The 18,376-nt window shown below is 40.8% G+C and overlaps 2 protein-coding genes across 3 annotated transcripts in view; one reads left to right on the forward strand and one right to left on the reverse strand.

Annotated features, from left to right (window-relative positions):
- The window catches only part of Rubcn (rubicon autophagy regulator), a 54,728-nt gene extending 52,344 nt beyond the window's left edge, over nucleotides 1–2,384 (reverse strand). The window contains exon 1 of the mRNA XM_029470263.1: nucleotides 1,920–2,384. The gene's annotated coding sequence lies outside the window, so the exon portion shown is untranslated. The remainder of the gene's footprint in view (nucleotides 1–1,919) is intronic.
- Nucleotides 2,385–2,451: 67 nt separating this feature from the next.
- Fyttd1 (forty-two-three domain containing 1) overlaps nucleotides 2,452–18,376 on the forward strand; it is a 31,030-nt gene continuing 15,105 nt past the window's right edge. For both annotated transcript variants that reach the window (XM_021185247.1, XM_029470264.1), the window contains exons 1-3: nucleotides 2,452–2,659; nucleotides 8,682–8,810; nucleotides 16,042–16,190. In XM_021185247.1, coding sequence (XP_021040906.1) covers nucleotides 2,557–2,659; nucleotides 8,682–8,810; nucleotides 16,042–16,190 — 381 coding nt within the window. In that variant the 5' untranslated portion in view covers nucleotides 2,452–2,556. The remainder of the gene's footprint in view (nucleotides 2,660–8,681; nucleotides 8,811–16,041; nucleotides 16,191–18,376) is intronic.

Below are 18,376 nucleotides of genomic sequence, written 5' to 3' on the forward strand. Positions count from 1 at the left end.
AAAAAAAAAAAAAAAAAAAAAAAAAAAAAAAAAAAAGCAAGCAAGCAAGCAAGCTGGGCTGGATGGCTCAGCAATTAAGAGCACTGACTGCTCTTCCGAAGGTCCTGAGTTCAAATCCCAGCAACCATATGGTGGCTCTGTAATGAGATCCATCTGTAATGAGATCAGATGCCCTCTTCTGGTGTGCCTGAAAACATCTACAGTGTACTTACATTTAATAAATAAATAAATCTTAAAAAAAAAAAGAACCAATCTACAATTCTTTTCTGTAGTTTACTTCTACAAATGAGCAGAGAGTGCAGAAGTTATAACTAATGGCAGAGGGCTAATGCAGGGAGCAACATCTTGTGCTTGGAGGATCTCAGAAATGTAAAGATAGGGTTTCTGGCCTCAAACTCAGAGATCTGCCTGCCTCTGCTGGGCTTAAAGTTGTGCACCGCCACCACCCACCTCAGGATTGTAAAGACTCTTAGGTTAATTTATGCAGACTAAGGCCTATAGCATTCCATACGGTAATATAACAAGTGACGGAAGAGAATGATAAATGTTGTACTCAATAAGCCCAGGAACGGTAGAACCTTTCTTGTTTGGTTGTTTGTTTTTGGTTTGGTTGTTTTGAGACACGGTCTCACTGTGGAGCTCTGGCTGGTCTGGAACTCTGAGATCTACCTGCCTCTCAGTGCTAAGTCCAAAGGTGCCTGGCCTCACCCACATTCTTCTTTACAATCTAGCTTCCTCAGTTGCTAGCAGTTCAAGGGGTTGGGGTTGGAGAGTAAAATAGCAAACTCAAGGACCTTGTGGCAAAAGCATCAGCTATTCTACTATTCTACGTGCCAGATTTTACTGTTGAATCTTGCTGAAATCAAACTTTTTACCATTAGTTTCTTGTATGCCCTCATAGGTGTGTGCTATGTTAACTGACTATATACAGTTACAGTTTTGCCATGGGAAAGAAAACCAACTTGACTTTTGTTGTTGTTTTGAGACAGGTAATCTTTACATAGCCCTGATTGTCCTGGAACTATGATCTGGCTTGTTTACAGCTTACAGAAATTCACTCACTATTCTTTGCCTCCCGAGTATTGCAATTAAAGGCACTGGAAAACACACCTGGCCCAACTTGACTTTTGAGAATAAGGAATTGTATTTCTCAAATTCTCAATAGAAAATTATACATTTCCTCAAGATAAGACTACTATGATTCATCAAACACCCCAAAACATCATGCTTTTGGATGGAATCACGACTTAAGAGTGGCCTTTTCTTTTAACCATATTGTAAGAAGCATTAGTATGTAGTTTTAAGATGGATCAATAGCTGTCACAATCTTTACAAAAAAGGGTAGATACGCTATAACCAGGTCTCAGCTGGTAAAAGTTAGAAAATATGTTATTAATAGATGCAATTGTACATGATACGAAGTGTTTTAAAGTATGGAAGCTCCAAGCAAAAAATAGTAAAATGTGTCATGGCTGTTGAATTTGCAAATCACATGGATTGTGACATTACTAAATTAAATATAGGATAGTGTGGTTTTCAGATTTCTTGGGTCACCACAAAGCTAGCTCAGGTCTCTACTAAAGAAATTTTAGGAAGTGAAGAAAATGGTGGCACAGATTTCTACACGAACAGAACACTTGACGCTGTTTTTTCCTTAGATGAAAATGCCTGAGATGGTTTTGAGCTGTTATGTGGGGGATGGACTAACAGGCATGCTTACACGCAAGTGCGTTGTAGAAAATAAAGTAAAAAAAAAAGGGGGGGGGGATAGATAACATTTCGTAAAGGGGAAACGAATTATTAAGCTGGAATGGAAACATTAAGTTTTTCTATAAAGACGATTAAGGAAAATATATATATTTCTTTCGCAACTCAATTGAGTAATAGAAAAACGCAAGCAAATAAACAGAAGTACTTACCCTCCCAAGGGAAGATGAGGTCTTATTAAGGTAACTAGTACCGTGCCAAATGTTTATAGAGTGCCGACTGAGACAAGGTACAGATACATTAGTATCTACTTTTATTGTTAAGGTGACTCAAGAACTGTCACTGCAGCCTTTGCTATCAGACGTGGCAACTCAGGGACAGGGGAGCTGGGACCCATCGCTGCACTCTCGGCTCGCAGGGGTCTGTTCAGCCTCCCTAGGCTGCACTGCAGAGGGGCGTGCCGAGCCTTTCCGCAGCAGGACGGGTCGGAACAGCAGGGCCAGGCTAGTCTGAACGACTAGTCAGACTCGGTTTCGGAGGCGCTGCCAATGGTGTGGACTGTCGAGGGGCTAAGACAGCGGCTATTCCTGGCGCCCTGGGCTGAGGCTCCAGGACGGCGCCCCGCACCGGCAAGGGCCGCTAAGCGCCAGGTTCTCGTGGGCCGCTCTAGCCCGCAGCTCGTCTCGGTAGTCCCTCTCCCCCGCCCGCTGCTGGGAGGTGGGAGGGCGAGGACGCTGCCGGCGCGCGTGCGCGCTCTGCGCTGCAGCTAGTCTGCGTGCGTGAGTGGGAGGCGGCGGGCCTGCGACTCTGGCCTTCCCGGCTGACTGCTCCGACGCCGCAACCCCAGTCATGAACCGGTTTGGCACCCGGTTGGTGGGAGCCACGGCGACCCCGCCGCCGCCACCGAAAGCACGAGGCAATGAGAACCTGGACAAAATCGACATGTCCCTGGGTGAGAGACCAGGGTGGCCGCGTCGTGGTGGGGGGAGGGGGCGGGAACCACGGTGGGGGAAGGGGCGGTTGACCGCGGTTGCCTGTCGGGTTTGGTTGCGCGTGGGCGGAACCGGCGAGGACCCCCCCCCCCCCCGAGGTGGGACGGGAGCGACCCCGGTGTGTCCCACCCCCGGGGGTAGGGAGGGGTCGTAACAAGGACTGGCGGGGCCCGGCGGTCCGCAGGGTCCGTAGCTGCTGTCTTCTTTCCCCGCAGGACGGGGTCTCTTGGGCTACCCGGGCCGGCGTGTGCTCACCCACCCGGGGCTTTTCCTTTTAAAGGGTCTTAGAACCAGGCTGGGGCTGCAACTGACTAAAGCCAGCAACCGCGAGAGTAGCTTGTCTGGTGTGAATGCCCAGAAGTGCGCTGGGCACGGGCGATTTCCAACCGGCGCCTCCCCTGGGAACGCCGGGGGTCCCGGACACGGTCCCTGAACGGCCGCTCGGAGGGGTGAACCGTATTACTGTGTTTGATTAGGTGTTTACTGAAGCGTGTTCCCTAGCACGGTTTCAAAGTTAGCCAGTTGGGGGTGGGGAGGGTCAGAGATGTACCTAGATTGATAAAATGTCAGGTAGAACATGGGGTCCCGTGTACATAAAAAGGATGCCGTGGTTTGCTGCTGATTATGTAAGAAAAGCATGAGGATTGTTTTTTATTTTCGAAAAAAAAAATATAATTCAGATCCAACAGTATGAGGGCTTCTGTTTGGTTTGGCTTAGCAAATCCAAAAGTAATTCCTTTTTTTTTTTTTTTTTTTTTTTTTTTTTTGTAGAGTCAAGTTATGTATGGTACTGGATAGAATCAGTGCTCTCTTTTTCCTCTTTCCGGGTCTCTTCTCACCACACCGTCCCTCTTTGATATTTTAAAATACCTGAATACTGAAGTTGTGTTTCTTTTCTAATGGAAGGCTATCCTGGGCCTCAGAAGCCCAGGGACCATACAGCTCAAGAGGGGAGCAGGTGTCCCAGTGGAAGGGCATCCTGAGACACGGGTGCCCAGGAACCACACAGCTCTGAAAGGAAACCTTCGCAGCTCCCAGGGGAGGGTATTCCCAGCTGAGCTGAGGAGCTCAGGAGTCTCCGCTCTACTCCACTTCTGTGCTTCTCTTCATTGCTTCTTGGCTTCTTCTTAGTCACACCAGGCAGCAAATCTTAAGAGATTTATTGGTGGATCCAGAGAGAAGAGGGACGAATACAGTAATGGCTGCCCTCTGTTCCCACTCTAAGACAACGGAATTGGACAAAAGGCAAGGGCTTATATAGGGTTTCTTAGGGGATAGAGCTTTTCAGGACAGATTTCCAGAATAAGTATTGGTGAGTTTTCCTACTCAGGTATTGGTGAGGTTTTGTGGGAAGCTCGGCGATTGGTGGGTTTTTCCTGCTCAGGGATTGGTAGATTTTTCAACCCTTTTCTCTGTCTTGGGTCCCATGGGTTAGGATAGGAAGTCCTTTCCTACCGACCGACCACAGGCCCCTTTGGCTGAGCTGCCATCACGGAGAGGCTGGAAAGGAGCTGTGGACCTGCCACGGTGGGACAGCTTCTGCAGCGGTATTTCAAGGTGGCACGTTTCCTTTCCCACCTCTAGGCTTTAGGCTGAGGTGGAAAAGGAGATGCATCACCGCGATGGCTCCCGTGACAGCTCTAGGCCGAGGAGGTGATGAGATGCCTCCATTTTGTCTGCTCCTGTGAGGGCGTCTTAAAATGGCCCTAGGCTGAGGTAGGGAGGAGGAGCTGGCTGCTTAGGGACTGCAGAACTTCGATGTAAGCTCTTCTGAGGATGTTGTTTAGGGTAATCCTGGGCCTGGAAACACTCTGATACTTCTTTACACTCGTGTTATCTCTTCTGTCACTTGGAAAGCTTTTGATCAGCAGTTAAGAATTCTTGCTTGGTTTCTGGGGTTGCCTTAATTAAAACCTAATATTTGAACTAGTAAATTAACAGGAATATGTTTGGCCTTTGTTTAGTCTGACCACATTGGCTGATCAGTAATGAACTCCAAAAATTAAAAAAATAAGAAAAGACAGCTTTTGATTGAAAGCCATGAATTTGTATAACATGTTTATTGGATGCTAGGCTGTAAACTAAACATTTAATATAATTTAATGTAACCTCACAAGAGTTGTACTCCTAGTGCTAAGTATGTAGAGCCATACTATTTCATGAGCACCCTGCTTCTGACATTTACTAGCCCTGTGACTATGGACAAATTGTCTAAAAAGGTGATGACAGTAGGGGCTAGAGAGACTGTTCTTGCAGAGACCCAAAGTTTAGTTCCCAGTGCCTACTTTGGGCAGCTTGGCCCAGACCATAACTCCAGCCTCAGAGATCCCATTCTCTCTTGATGCCCATAGATACTGTGCTTACATGCACAGATTCACAACCATACACACGTAATTAAAATAAAAGCCTAAAAAAGGTGATAACAGCTATCTCATGGAATTGCTATATTAAATGGGTGAATAGGCAAATGAAAACTGCTTGGAACAATATTTGGTGGACAACAAATGCTATGCATCTACTTACTGAGACAGGGTCTCACTATGTACCCCTGGCTGGCCTGGAACCAGGATGGCCTGTAGACCAGGGTGACCTCAAACTCATAGAGAATCACCTAACTCTGGCTCTTGAGTGCTGGAATTAAAGGCCTGTAGAAAGCAGAAGACGGTGTCAGATGCCCTGACCACAGGGAATTAAACCTCTGTCTTGTGGGAGAGCAGCAAGTGCTCTGTTTTGTTGTTTTTTGTTTTGTTTTTTGAGACAGGGTTCCTGTGTAGCTCTGTAGACTAGGTAGGCCTTGAACTCAGGTATCCACCTGCCTCTGCCACTGGAGTGCTTGGATTAAAGGCTTGCATTACCACCACTGGTTGCAGCAAGTGCTCTTAACTGCTGACCCATCCTCTAGCAACAGAGAATATAATGTAGATCATTATAATGTAGTTCGTTGTAATGGATCGTTTTTCTTCTAATGTTTACCCTGTCTACTCACTGGGTGAGAGTGGCCATGTTCTCCTTTCATATTAAAAAAACTTTGAGGACTTAGATAATAAGATGTCTTCCTATTTTTAATTTTAGTTGTGGCAAGAATTGTATTATATACTAGTAATCAACACTCTAGAAGATAAGGTAGGAGAATCATGAGTTTCAGAGTAGTGGGACTTCATCTTAAATTAATTTCAGCTATATTAAAGATTACTCTGTGTAAAAGTTACTTTGGTATGTCGGACATTGTAGCATATGCTTTTGATCCCAGCAGCTCCAAGGTAGAGGGAGATAGAACTGAGTGAGTTCCGGGCCAGCCAGGGATCCATAGTGAGTGGAACCTGTTTTCAGAAACAACAATGAAATTACCCCAGTAGTCAAAAATCAACGCCTCTTTTGCCCCAAATCTTTTGACCAAATTCATTAAGTATATTCTCAAAGTTTAGAAGTTGTAAATATCTGCTGGAAAGTAGGTTAAGGGAAAACGATGTTTTTCTCATTTTGTTCTCAATGAGAACTTAGTAATAAGTTCTTATGTCTGATATTTATGAAACCTTTTGTTTTAATCCTAGTATGATCGTTTAAATATAATGTCTCCCAAAAGGCTCCTATATTGAAGGTGTGGTTTTGCCAGCTGGTGGAGCTGTTGAGAAGTGATTGAATCATGAAGGCAATAATGCCGTCACTGGATTAGCCATTGATAAATTCATAACTGAATAGGCTATTTAGGTGAGGTAGGGCCTCGTTGGAGGACACAGTTACTAAAGGTGTGCCTTTAAAGGGTAGCACACACTTCTTTGCCTGGATGTCAGGAGGCAGTCAGCTTTCCCGCAATGCCCTTTCATCATGATGCCATTTGTCAGTACAGACTTCAGTGGGGTCAGATGGCCACAGGCTGCAAGAAACCTCTGAGAGGGTGAGCTCCCGCCCCTCTTCCTCTCCCCAAAACCTTTCTTTCTAATGGTATTTTTTCGGGGGGAGGGTGTTGGTATTTTTCTTCACTGAGGGAGCATGACTAACACAAACAATTTTTAGTGTCTTTTATCTTATTAATTGGTATTGAGAATCAAACCTAGGGTCTTACAAATGCTAGGGAGTGCTCTACCATGAGAGAGCTCCACCCAAAGCCCTTGTGCTTTTATATTTAGTGAGCTAGTTTGCGGTTGGAGAGGAGTCTCAAGAGGAAGATGGTACTTTGAAGTACTTTAAATTACACATATTTGTTTTTGTATATGTGTGCATGCATGTTGCTTTGTGCACTTAGGCCAGAGGACAACTTATGGGAGAAATAATATAAATCATGTAAAAAATGACTCTCTTAAGCCAGGTGTGCTAGCACAGGCCTTTCATTCCAGCACTTGAGTGGCAGAGGCAGTCGGATCTCTGTGATTTCGAGGGCAGCTTGGTCTTCAGGGTTCCAGGACAGCCAGTGCTACACAGAGAAACCACATCCTGAAAAAAAACAAAAAGAAAGAAAGAAACCAACTAACCAACCTAAATAATCTCTCGTATTTCCTTCGCTGATTTAGGAAAAACTAATTATATTGATAGAGTTATGGTTAAAGTGATTTGGTGAAATGATTGGAATTAGCTTTAGTAGGAAGTTGTTGACAGAGCAGTCTCTTTGGTTGTTTGCTTTGTCAGTCACCACAATTAACACTGGATATTGGGAACCAGAGAACTTTCCTTCCCTTCTTTCATCCTCTGTCTTTCTTGAGATAGAGTGGCATTATGTAGCCAAGGCTGGCCTTAAAGTTACAGCAGCCCTCCTGCCTTTTTCTGTCAAGCTGGGATTACAAGTGTGTGCCACTACACCCAGCTGGGTTTAGATACTTCTTTTTAAAAACACTTGTTTGTGTGTGTGTCCACAGTATGGGGGTGGAAGTCAGGATAGCTTGTGGAGAATCAGTCCTCTTCTTTTACCACATGGGTCCTGGTAATACACTTGGGCCATCTGGCCTGGTGGCAGGTGCTTTTATTTGTGTATCCATCTCGCTGGTGCCAGATAGTTTTTGAATGAGTATATTATTGGTTTCTAGTAACCTTTGACACTTAATAAGAATTTGATATATGTTTAGTTTTCTCGTACTTACATTGTTCATTGTGGTGTTAACACAGTATGATCTTTATGAATTAATTTGAGGCTGTTTGAAGGTGGTTTTGGAAATAATGAAGCTTACAGAGTTGGAGAGGTCAGAATAGAATTACGAATGACTTTGCTAGAGAAGAACAGAACCATGTTCCTTTATCACGATACTTGTTCATTTGCTTTCTATTTGCATGCCTGTTTTCATAAACTTCAACTTACTGAGAATGGGGACTGTCTTACACTTGTTCCCTTAAGCACATGAATTAATTGCGTAAACTGTACATCCAATTAATGTTTCTAAATTCAGGTGACTTTAGAACATTGGACTATTGAGGTTTTTATTGTTATTTTTGGTTGGTTGAGTTTTGTTGAGCTCACTTCAAACTCAGTCTGCAGTCAAAGCTGGCTTTGAATTTCTGACTCTCCTGCCTCTGCCTCCTTTTGCTGCAACTACAGCCATGTGCCACTATGCACAACAGCAAGAATAGACATCTTGTTATTGTTTGCAGTACTGGGTTTGAACCCAAGACCTTGTATGTTCTAGGTAAGCACTACTGCTGAACTGAGTCTGCCTACTGTCCCTCTCCCTGGTAGAATTTATCAGTTGGTAGATCTAGTTTTGTCTATTGGTTGGAACTTTTACTAGAGAACCTTTTTTTCCCTAAGCATTTCGTCAGGCAAAATGGCTGATTGACACTTAGGATGAGGGAAAGGGAGTCTTGGGAATCCAGGTAGCTAAGCTCTACAGCAGGTTCTTAACCAGCCTTGGCTACACAGTGTCTGAGACAGCTAAGATAATAATAATGGGGACTAAGTTAGGGACATAGGAGAAATCTATTGACTATACATTGAAACTAAGCAATTTTATTCATTGCATTAAAATGAAAATAATTATGACATTACTTTTTTTGTAGATGATATTATCAAGCTGAATAGAAAGGAAGGAAAGAAGCAAACCTTTCCCAGACTAAATAGAAGACTCCAGCAAAGCGGTGCCCGGCAGTTCAGGATGAGAGTGCGGTGGGGAGTCCAGCAGAATTCTGGTAAGGTCTAAAATGCTGCTATTTATGGACTTGCAATATGTTCAGCTGTAGTCTTAAAACCTGGAGGGAATGCACTAGTACTTTCAGACTTTTGTTTAATTCTGAAAACCTGGAAAAACATTATTTTCTAAAATAGCTGTTAATTGTTCCTTAAGGTTCTAAGTTGTTTAAGAGAAATCTCAGTTTATAAATAGTTTAAATTATTTTTAGAGTTTAGATTTGCCAAAGGTCTTATGTAGCCTGTGGTCCTGTTTTCCTTCCCCCAGTGATAGTCTGATGATAACTGACTCCAGCTTGAATGTGTTCAGTGGAAGAGCATACTGCACCATGAGATAATTTACTCTATTGTCCAACTGCTCTATTTACCAGAAAATTCTCTATTTTTATAAAAGCATGTCTAAGTATTACAGAAAGCAAACTCACTTCGTAAACAAGAAGACTGCTGTTCTGCAAAGAAAATTACTATAGGCAGATTTATTTATTTATTTATTTATTTATTTATTTATTTATTGGCAGCGTCTCACTGTATAGCCATAACTAGCTATGTAGACTAGGCTGGCCTCAAACTCAAAAGAGGTCTGGCTGCCTCTGCCTCCCAAGTACTGAGAGTAAAGGCATATACAACCTTGCCCAGCTTTCCTCCAAACTCTGTCTTACCATCCAAGAACTTTATTTGTAAATTTTCTAAAGGTGGCACTCTAAATTGACTGTTGTAGGTGTAATTAGATATTTATATATATATATATATATATATATATATATACACACACACATACATATATACATACATATATAGTTATAGTTATTTTCTGATACTCTGATAGCTGCTTTACCTATAATCATTTTGTTCTTAAGGTAGATTGGGAACAATAAATAATTCAACACATATATTATAAATGAACTTTTTAGCAACTATACCAGCATCTTAGAGTAAACCTTTGTTCAAATAAAAATATTTTTTTCACATGAATAAATTTGCCAAATTAACCAACTTAAATTTTTATTCTGTATTTTGAAAAGCAAAAATTAATCTCCAGTATAACTTACATGTTTTAACAGTAATATACCAGCATGTTCTTAAAACTACATTACTGAGACTGGATCTTACAAGAGACTCAGTGTTCTTTAAAGAATGATTTTCCTCTTACCTGTATGTAGGATGCATGTATGGGAGTGTAGTTGCTGAAGGGAATAAGCATTAGAGACCTGGAGGTCCATGTGGCTCATGTGGCTGTGAGCCACCTGACTTGGCTTCTGGAAACTAAACTTGACAATCTGGAAGAGCGGCAGGTGCTCTTAACAGCTGAACCATACCTTCAGCCACTAAAGATTTATTTATTTATATGTAAGTACACTGTAGCTGTCTTCAGACACGCCAGAAGAGGGAGTCAGATCTCGTTACGGATGGTTGTGAGCCACCATGTGGTTGCTGGGACTTGAACTCCGGACCTTCGGAAGAGCAGTCGAGTGCTCTTACCCACTGAGCCATCTCACCAGCCCCTAAAATTTTTTTAAATAGCTGGATCTAGTTAATACATTTTGTGACAGGTATTTAGCCATCAGAAATAAATGTGTAATTCTCTTGATTTATATTAAAGATTTCGTTACAATTGTTATTTAATACACCTTACTTAATGTATCATTGTAAATGTTTGTATATTTTGTCTTGAAGTAATTGTTTAGAGTTCAGAATAGCCAGAAATAGTATTTATTAATATTTTACATATTTGGTAAGTGGTTTTGAACTGCCTGGTTTGGAGAATGCATAAAAATACAATCTTTTACTTTAAAGAGCTAATTTCTAATAACTTAGAAGATAGTGTTTAAAAAATGTCAGAGGTAGGCCTGGTAATGCATGCCTGTAAGCTCAGCATTAGGAGGCAGAGATAGGAGGCCAACGTGGTCTCGAGTAGCGAGACTCTCTCAGACAAACAAACAAATAACAACAAAAACAAAAACCCCAAATTCAACAATCAAATTTGAGGCAAGATAAAGGAAAGGAAGAAAAGGGAGGAGAGGAAGAAATATACAGTATGTCTGGCTCAGCAGTCAAGAGCACAAGCACTACTCCTTCAGTGCACACACATATACACATTCAGGGCAAAGCACTCATACACAACATAAAGCTTTAAATTTACAGTTTTATAGACTGCACATAAGGATTTTGTGCCAAGAGCAAGCCTAATATAATGAGTAAAATTAGATTTGCTTTGCTTTATGAGGTATCAGAAAAGTTGTCCTTTTATGGGGTTCTGATCTGAGCTCTGAGGTCAGTGATACCTAGAAGCCGAGCAATTCCTGAGGTTAAGGCTGCACTTGGTTTGGCTTTCTACTGATGTGCCAGGGTAAAATAGAACAGCAACTGCTACTATTGAACACACACACACACACACACACACATACACACACACACACAGAGAAAGACAGGCAGACAGACAGACAGGGAAAAAGAGAGAAGATAGAAACAGGGAGGGAGGATTGTTGTTAATATCTGGGAAGGGTTTACATTTCCACCTTGTGATATCAGTGATGTTAATTTGAGGGACGAGAATAATTAACTAACAAAGCAGATAACTACTGGCAAATACTCAGTATGATTTTGATGGCTGAAAGAAATAAGTAAATTGAATCTTCTTAACCCCTTGCCTGAAATATTAACTTAGAAAAATTAGAAACACACTTGGTTTTTGTTTTTTTTTTTTTTGGTTTTGGTTTGTTTTTTTTAAGTAACAACAACAACTTTAATGTCTTGTGGTAGACAGGAGGTGGCCAAAATGTTGTCTGGGCACCATTTTGAGAATCCTAAAGACTGAAGGGGTCTGTGAGAGAAAAAGTGCGTTTATGGCAAGGCGTTGTCATTCTCGAACGTAGAGAGATGCTTTCTGAGCCAGCTACAGATAAAGACACAGAGACTCCCATAATTTTAAGGCTTGACTTGTATTGAGAAGCTTTGACTTGGGCTTTCTCCCAGCTACTTCCTCTTCCTGCCTACATCCAGCATGCGCATGTCTGTACCTCTCTGCTTCCATGCCTGTTGGCAAATTTCCCTCCTCTAAATTATCTTCCAGCATCCCTTTCTCTGCACAGCTCTGCTTTCCATTTCCTGTTCAGCTATTGGCCATCAGGTCTTTATATTAAAGCCAATGAACAAATAAGAAGGAATGTTTAAAGACTATGAGGCCAGCGAGGGCAATAGGAATAACAAAACTAAGATCTGGCCAGCACTCAGCTCTCTGCTGGCTTGGCAATCAACAGTTGAATATACGGAGACAACCTTCATAATGATTAAGTGTACAAAAGGTTACCCTAGATATCACTCACAAATTTTGTACCATCAGCCTTCATAGCCAAATAGTATCAGCCTGGGCGTAAGAAGTCTGGCTGGTGAGTATCCTTCAGTGTCCTCTGCCACAGGAACAACCATGAGGAGCCTACTGGCACCTGGGAGGAAAGCTCCTCCATTTTCTAGAATCTCCAAGCACCCTTTACTGACAAAGTGTCATGTTCACTGATAGAATAGTACTGTTCTCCTAAGAGGCAGGTAGTAAAGGATGCACTGTGGGGGCCGAGAGATAATAAATTAGTTGTGATTAATATACCTTCACAGCATAACAGGCTTTCCTATCATACTCTGGTCTAAAAATTACTGGTAAGGGGCATCACACAAAAAGGTTCAAGAGTTAAATAAACTTGGGAATGACGTATGCTATTACTTCTATCTTTGAGATCCACAGTACATATTAGTCCTGAGAAATTCTACAGTAAAGAAAATTATTTTAATTTTAATCTTAGTTTTTGCAATGAGATTTTTGTTGTAAAATCTGTTATATGTTGCAGATGTCATCCTAAAGACTTTCCCCATTGAAAATCAGAATTAAATTCAGACTTCTCATTATCACATACATTCTCCCCAAAATCAGAGTTAAGATGAGACTTCCCACCATTACCATAGTTTTTTAGCTAATTCTCTAAAATTCCGACTGTTGCATTAAGAAATTTTAAGTGCTGGTGACATGGCTTAGTGGTTAAGCACACTGACTTACTCTTCCAGAAATCTTAAATTCAATTCCCAGCTACTACATGATGGCTCACAGCCATCTGTGAAGGGATCTCACGCCCTCTTCTGGCGTGCAGGTGTACAAGCAGACAGGGTACTCCTGCATCTTTTTTTTAAAGTATTTAAAAAATAAAAATAAATTTTAAAAAGTTGAGAAAGTAAGAATATGATGTCATTTGGAAATGACATAATTGTCACCTAGAAATCCTAAGGTTAAAGAATACAGAATGTCTGCCGGGCTGTGATGGCACACACCTTTAATCCCAGCACTTGGGAGGCAGAGGCAGGTGGATTTCTGAGTTCCAGGCCAGCCTGGTCTACAGAGTGAGTTCCAGGACAGCCAGGNCTACACAGAGAAACCCTGTCTCGAAAAAACAAAAAAACAAAAACAAAAACAAAAATCCCAGAATTTGCCGCTGGAGGTAAAGCTCAGTAGTAGAGTTGGTGCATAATATTTATAAGATTTTGAATTCAATCTCTAGTACCAAGGGGAAAACAAAAGTCTCCAGAAAAATAATGCAAAATATAACTGAGTTCCATGTAATAGTTTATTAAAAAGGAAGATAAATACTGCATGTTTTCTCTCATATGCAGAATCTTATGCATGTAATCTTATGTATGTGCATGTACATACAACATGTATGTTCATGTGCATATAACATGAAAGCAATGGAGGACTATTTAAGTGAAGGAAGACTTTGGGGGGTGTAGCTCAGCGGTAGAATACTTGTCTAGCATCTGTAAGACACAGAACTGAATCCCCAGCACCAGAAAAAGAAAGTAGTAATTAGTGACTGTGGGTGTCGCTTCCTGATAGAGCTCTGGCCTGGCATGCAGGCCACTCCAGGGTTAACCCTCAGCACAACCAGAGGAGGAGGTATTAAGACCATAATACCTTTTTATGATGCTATGAGTGACAGCTTAACAATTATTAGGAGAAATGAATTTTTTATGTGAGTGGTAAAAAAGAGTATAGTATATCTAGTGATAAGTATGATAAAGAAATGTGCAAAACAAAATGTCACTTAGCTAACATTTAGCTAGTGACACAAAAATATTTGTATGATGAAATAATATACTAGATTCCTGGATAGTGGAGTGCTGTGACAATGCTTAAAGTTAATTATAAATAAATGTAATTCCCCATTTGTTTGTTTGTTTGTTTGTTTGGAGTTGTTTTTCTTGAGACAGGGTCTTTCAACATAACTCTGGCCGTACTGGGACTCACTATGTAGACCAGACTAGCCTAGAACTTACAGAGATCCACTTGTCTCTGTTTTCTTGTGCTGGGATTAAAGGTGTGTGATACCTGCCAGTTTCCCTTTTAAAACCCTGAAAGACATAACTTAGTCACAGAAATCTTGTTTGTAGGATAGTTGATCACATTGTGAACCCTGATACTGTGAACTGGAAAAACCTGTTTCTTGTGGTATGGTTCTGCTCTAGCACACACCTTTAACCCAAGAGCTTTTCTGTAAGCAAGAGCTAAGTAAAAGCAACTGTAAGACAAGAGGCAGATGAAGCGGTCAGTTGACAGGGAGTGAACATAAGGAAACCCAGGAAAGAGAAGGAGGGTCTTTGAGTTGAAGGGTGTTTGAGACAGTTGAGAAGGAGAAGGAGGAAGAGTTGTTTGCTTCTGGGATGTCTGTGGAGGAGGAAGGTCAGCTCCGTGCTTTCTCTGCCTCTCTGAGCTAGCAGGCTTTCACAACAGTGTTTGGATTCTGAGTTTCCATTTAGTAAATCAACTTTATGGCACTTTATTTTATTAAGACAAAATCTGTTTCATGAACATTGATAATGAAAATATAAATAGCTAAAAAAAAAAAAAAAAAACCCAAGAGGTACAGGTTTATTCTCATTGGTAATCAAATTACAAATAAAACATAATACACTGTAGCTGTCTTCAGACACACCAGAAGAGGGCATCAGATCCCAATACAGAGGGCTGTGAGCCACCATGTGGTTGCTGAGAATTGAACTCAGGACCTCTGGAAGAGCAGTCAGTGCTCTTAACCGCTGAATATGTCTCCAGCCCAAAGGTTATCTTGTTACTTAATAAGTTAGAAGTCAGCCTGAACTACCTTAGAGAAACCCTGTGTTAAAAACAAAACATAACTGAGATGATTGCTAAGTTGGTTAAATTGACTGTGGCATATTTAAAAGTAATACAGTAAAAAAACCCTCAAAAATGTGAAATAATATTCACCATATATTATTAATGTAGCCTATAAAATAGTATACAAGAGTGTGAATTTAGATGATGTAAAACATTAATTCAGCTCGCTTTCTCTGTACTTAGCAAGTGCAGAATGCCTACTTACCCTGTGATAATGCTTAACTGTAACATTTATAATGTAATGTAGTTAAAGCTCAAATTAGGTTTTTGGAATATCTGCATTACACTTTTTTTAGGCTTTTAAAATTAATTTTGTTCTTTGATATCTCATATGTATAGAATGGACATTTTTTTAATATTTAGAAAAAGTATTTAAATTGGAGCGCCATGTAACAGAAAAGCAAACTCAGGATTGTTATATGGCATAGAGTGTAAAATAAGGTGCAGTGACGATCTCAGCAAAGCAGTTTGAATAAAGTAGGGCTGCAAGAAAGAAGCCAAGCTGTAATTTGTAAGTGAATGGAAGATGAGGTAATGACTGCAGTGTGGGTCTACACTAACAGAAGTGTGACCGTGCTCAAGGAACCACTTTAGCCAAGCATATGCAGTATGTTACCATTTCATCATGAAACACTTTACATGCATTATCTCTGTTCAGACTAGTCATACTTCGATATTCACTAGCCACACATAATTACTGGCCACTGCTGAACATAATGGAACACACCTATAATCATAGCATTTGGGAGGAAAGCAGGAAGATTTCTGTGAAATCAAGGCTAGCACCCATCTTCAGAGTATTTTCAAGACCATACAGGACTATGTAGTGATACCCGTTTGAAAAACAAATAAAGTAGTGGCTACTGTATTGTACAAGTACAGTTTAGATTGTCCTACTGAGAAATTAATGTTAGAGGTTTGAGATATAGTTGAGTAGTAGAGTGTTTATGTAGCACGGTAAGACCCCGAGTTTAATCATCACCACCATATGTACCACCTTATTTAAAAAGTAAAGTATCTTGGCAGTTCTAAATTTTTAATATCCTTTCCTTCTGTAGGTTTTGGAAAAACTAGTGTGAGCCGTAGAGGAAGAGTATTGCCTGGAAAAAGACGTCCTTATGGAGTTATCACTGGCCTTGCAGCCAGGAAAGCAACTGGGATTCGAAAAGGAATAAGTCCTATGAATCGTCCACCTCTAAGTGACAAGGTAGGATGTCACATGATGACTTAGTCCTGACCCTGATACCATTTTCTATTTATACTGTGTCTGTCACACGTTTATTAGTGAATTTTAAGATAGATAGTCCTTTCTGGCCTACAGAACTTATTGTATAGACCAGGCTGGTCTTGAATTCACAGAGGTCTGTGCCTTTTAAATGTTGGGATTAAAGACATGTACCACCACACCTGGCTATCCTAAGGTTTTTATGAATAAGCTTTAGAGTGTATTTTGATAAATGTAAGGGTTTTATTTGTAAGTGTGTGTCCACACTTGCATGAGTGCAGGTGGCCTTGGATGTCAGATCCCCTGCTACCTCTGCAAGAACAGCTAGTCCTGTTATTTGTGGAGTTGTCTCTCTAGCCTCTTACCCCCTTTAATATTTAAGAAATACTCTGTTTGTGTGCAGGCACATAGCACCTAGTGTGTGTGTGTGAAGGTCAGAGGACAAGTCTGGGAGTCTGTTCTCTCCTTCCACCGTTATGTGGGCCTTGGGGATAAACTGATGGTTGTCAGTTCACCTGCCCAGCAGGTTCTTTTACTCACAGGGCCATCTTGCCAGTTTCAGGGAATTTTGAATTTTTTTTTTCTTTGGTTTTTTGAGACAGGGTTTCTCTGTATAGCCCTGGCTGTCCTGGAACTCACTCTGTAGACCAGGCTGGCCTCTAACTCAGAAATCCACCTGCCTCTGCCTCCCAAGTGCTGGGATTTAAAGGCATGTGCCACCACTGCCTGGTGAATTTTGATTCTTATTTATATATTTATTCTTTTGGATGATGGAGAATAAACTTAGAACTAGACAGCCATTATTATATTATTGAAATATATCCCCAGCCTTGATTTTTTTTAACTTATCTTTTTGAATCAACATCTCATGTAGCCAAGGCTAGCATTAGACTCCTGCCTCTACCTCCCAAATACTGTAATTACAGGCAAGCTTCTTCATGCTCATGCTCTCCTGATTTTTATATTTAAAATTATTTATTTATTTGTTTGTTTGTTTGTTTAAGACAGGGTCTTTGTTATGTAGCCCTGCTTGTATTGGAACTCAATATGTAGATCAGGCTAACTTCAAACTCACAAAGACTGGCCTGCCTCTTCCTCCCAAGTACTGAGGTTAAAGGTGTATGACACCATGCCCAGATTGATTTTTATTTTATAGATGAAGTACCTTGGGACTTACATAAACATTTTAATAGCCAAGTAAAAATTTTTGCCATTTATAAATATACCTCATTCTCAAATACAGTTCTTCCATATTTGTGGGAATTGGTTCTAGGACACTTCTTTAATACTAAGAGACTCAATACATGTAACTCAAAGTCTTTTACGTAGTATAGTATTTGCATATAAAGTTTGCCCATTCTCCTATGTACTTTCAATTACCTATAATTTCAATTACAGTGTAAATACTATATAAGTAATTGTTTTACTGTGTTTAAGAAACAATGGCAAGAAAACTCTATACACATTTAGTAAATGTAGTTTCTCCTGTCTCTGAGAGGGGGATTGTTCACTGTGTCGCCAAAGATAATTTGAACTCCTGATCTCTCCTGCCTTTACTTACCAAGGGAAGCTTGGATTATAGGACTTCACCATCATACTTGGCATAAGTAAATTTAAAAATTAGTTTATAACAAGTAATTATAGCATGCCAAGTACTTTAAAGGAAAACTTAGGTTTCATAGAGGAGCACTTCACATTTACCTATAAAAGAATCCTTGGTGTTATCGCTGAAGATCAAATAAAGAAGCTTGGAATAGGAGCCGGAGAGATTGCTCCTGGGTTGAGAGAACACACTGCTCTTGCAGAGGACCTGAGTTCAGTTCCCAGCACCTACATCAGATTTATGATGTCCTGTAACTTCCGCTCCAGGGCTCTGACAGCCTCTGTGTTCTCTGGAAGCACATGTATGCATATGCACATATTCATACCAGACACAATAGTCATAAATAAGTAAAATGCTTGGATTGGGATATTAGTCTAACTTTGTGGAGGGTTATGTTTTTGATAACCGTTTTCCTTGTTTCTATATTTCCTTCTTTTCTAAATAATCTCTAAAAATCAGTGGGGCAGTGCTAAGGAGGCGGTTCAAGTTGGCACTTGGTATGCAAGCATGTAGGCCTTTGTTCATTCCACATAAAGCAGCCTGTAATCTGAGAAATGGAGAAGTC

This window comes from Mus caroli, chromosome 16, assembly GCF_900094665.2.
Source record: "Mus caroli chromosome 16, CAROLI_EIJ_v1.1, whole genome shotgun sequence".
NCBI classification, from domain to species: Eukaryota; Metazoa; Chordata; class Mammalia; order Rodentia; family Muridae; genus Mus; species Mus caroli.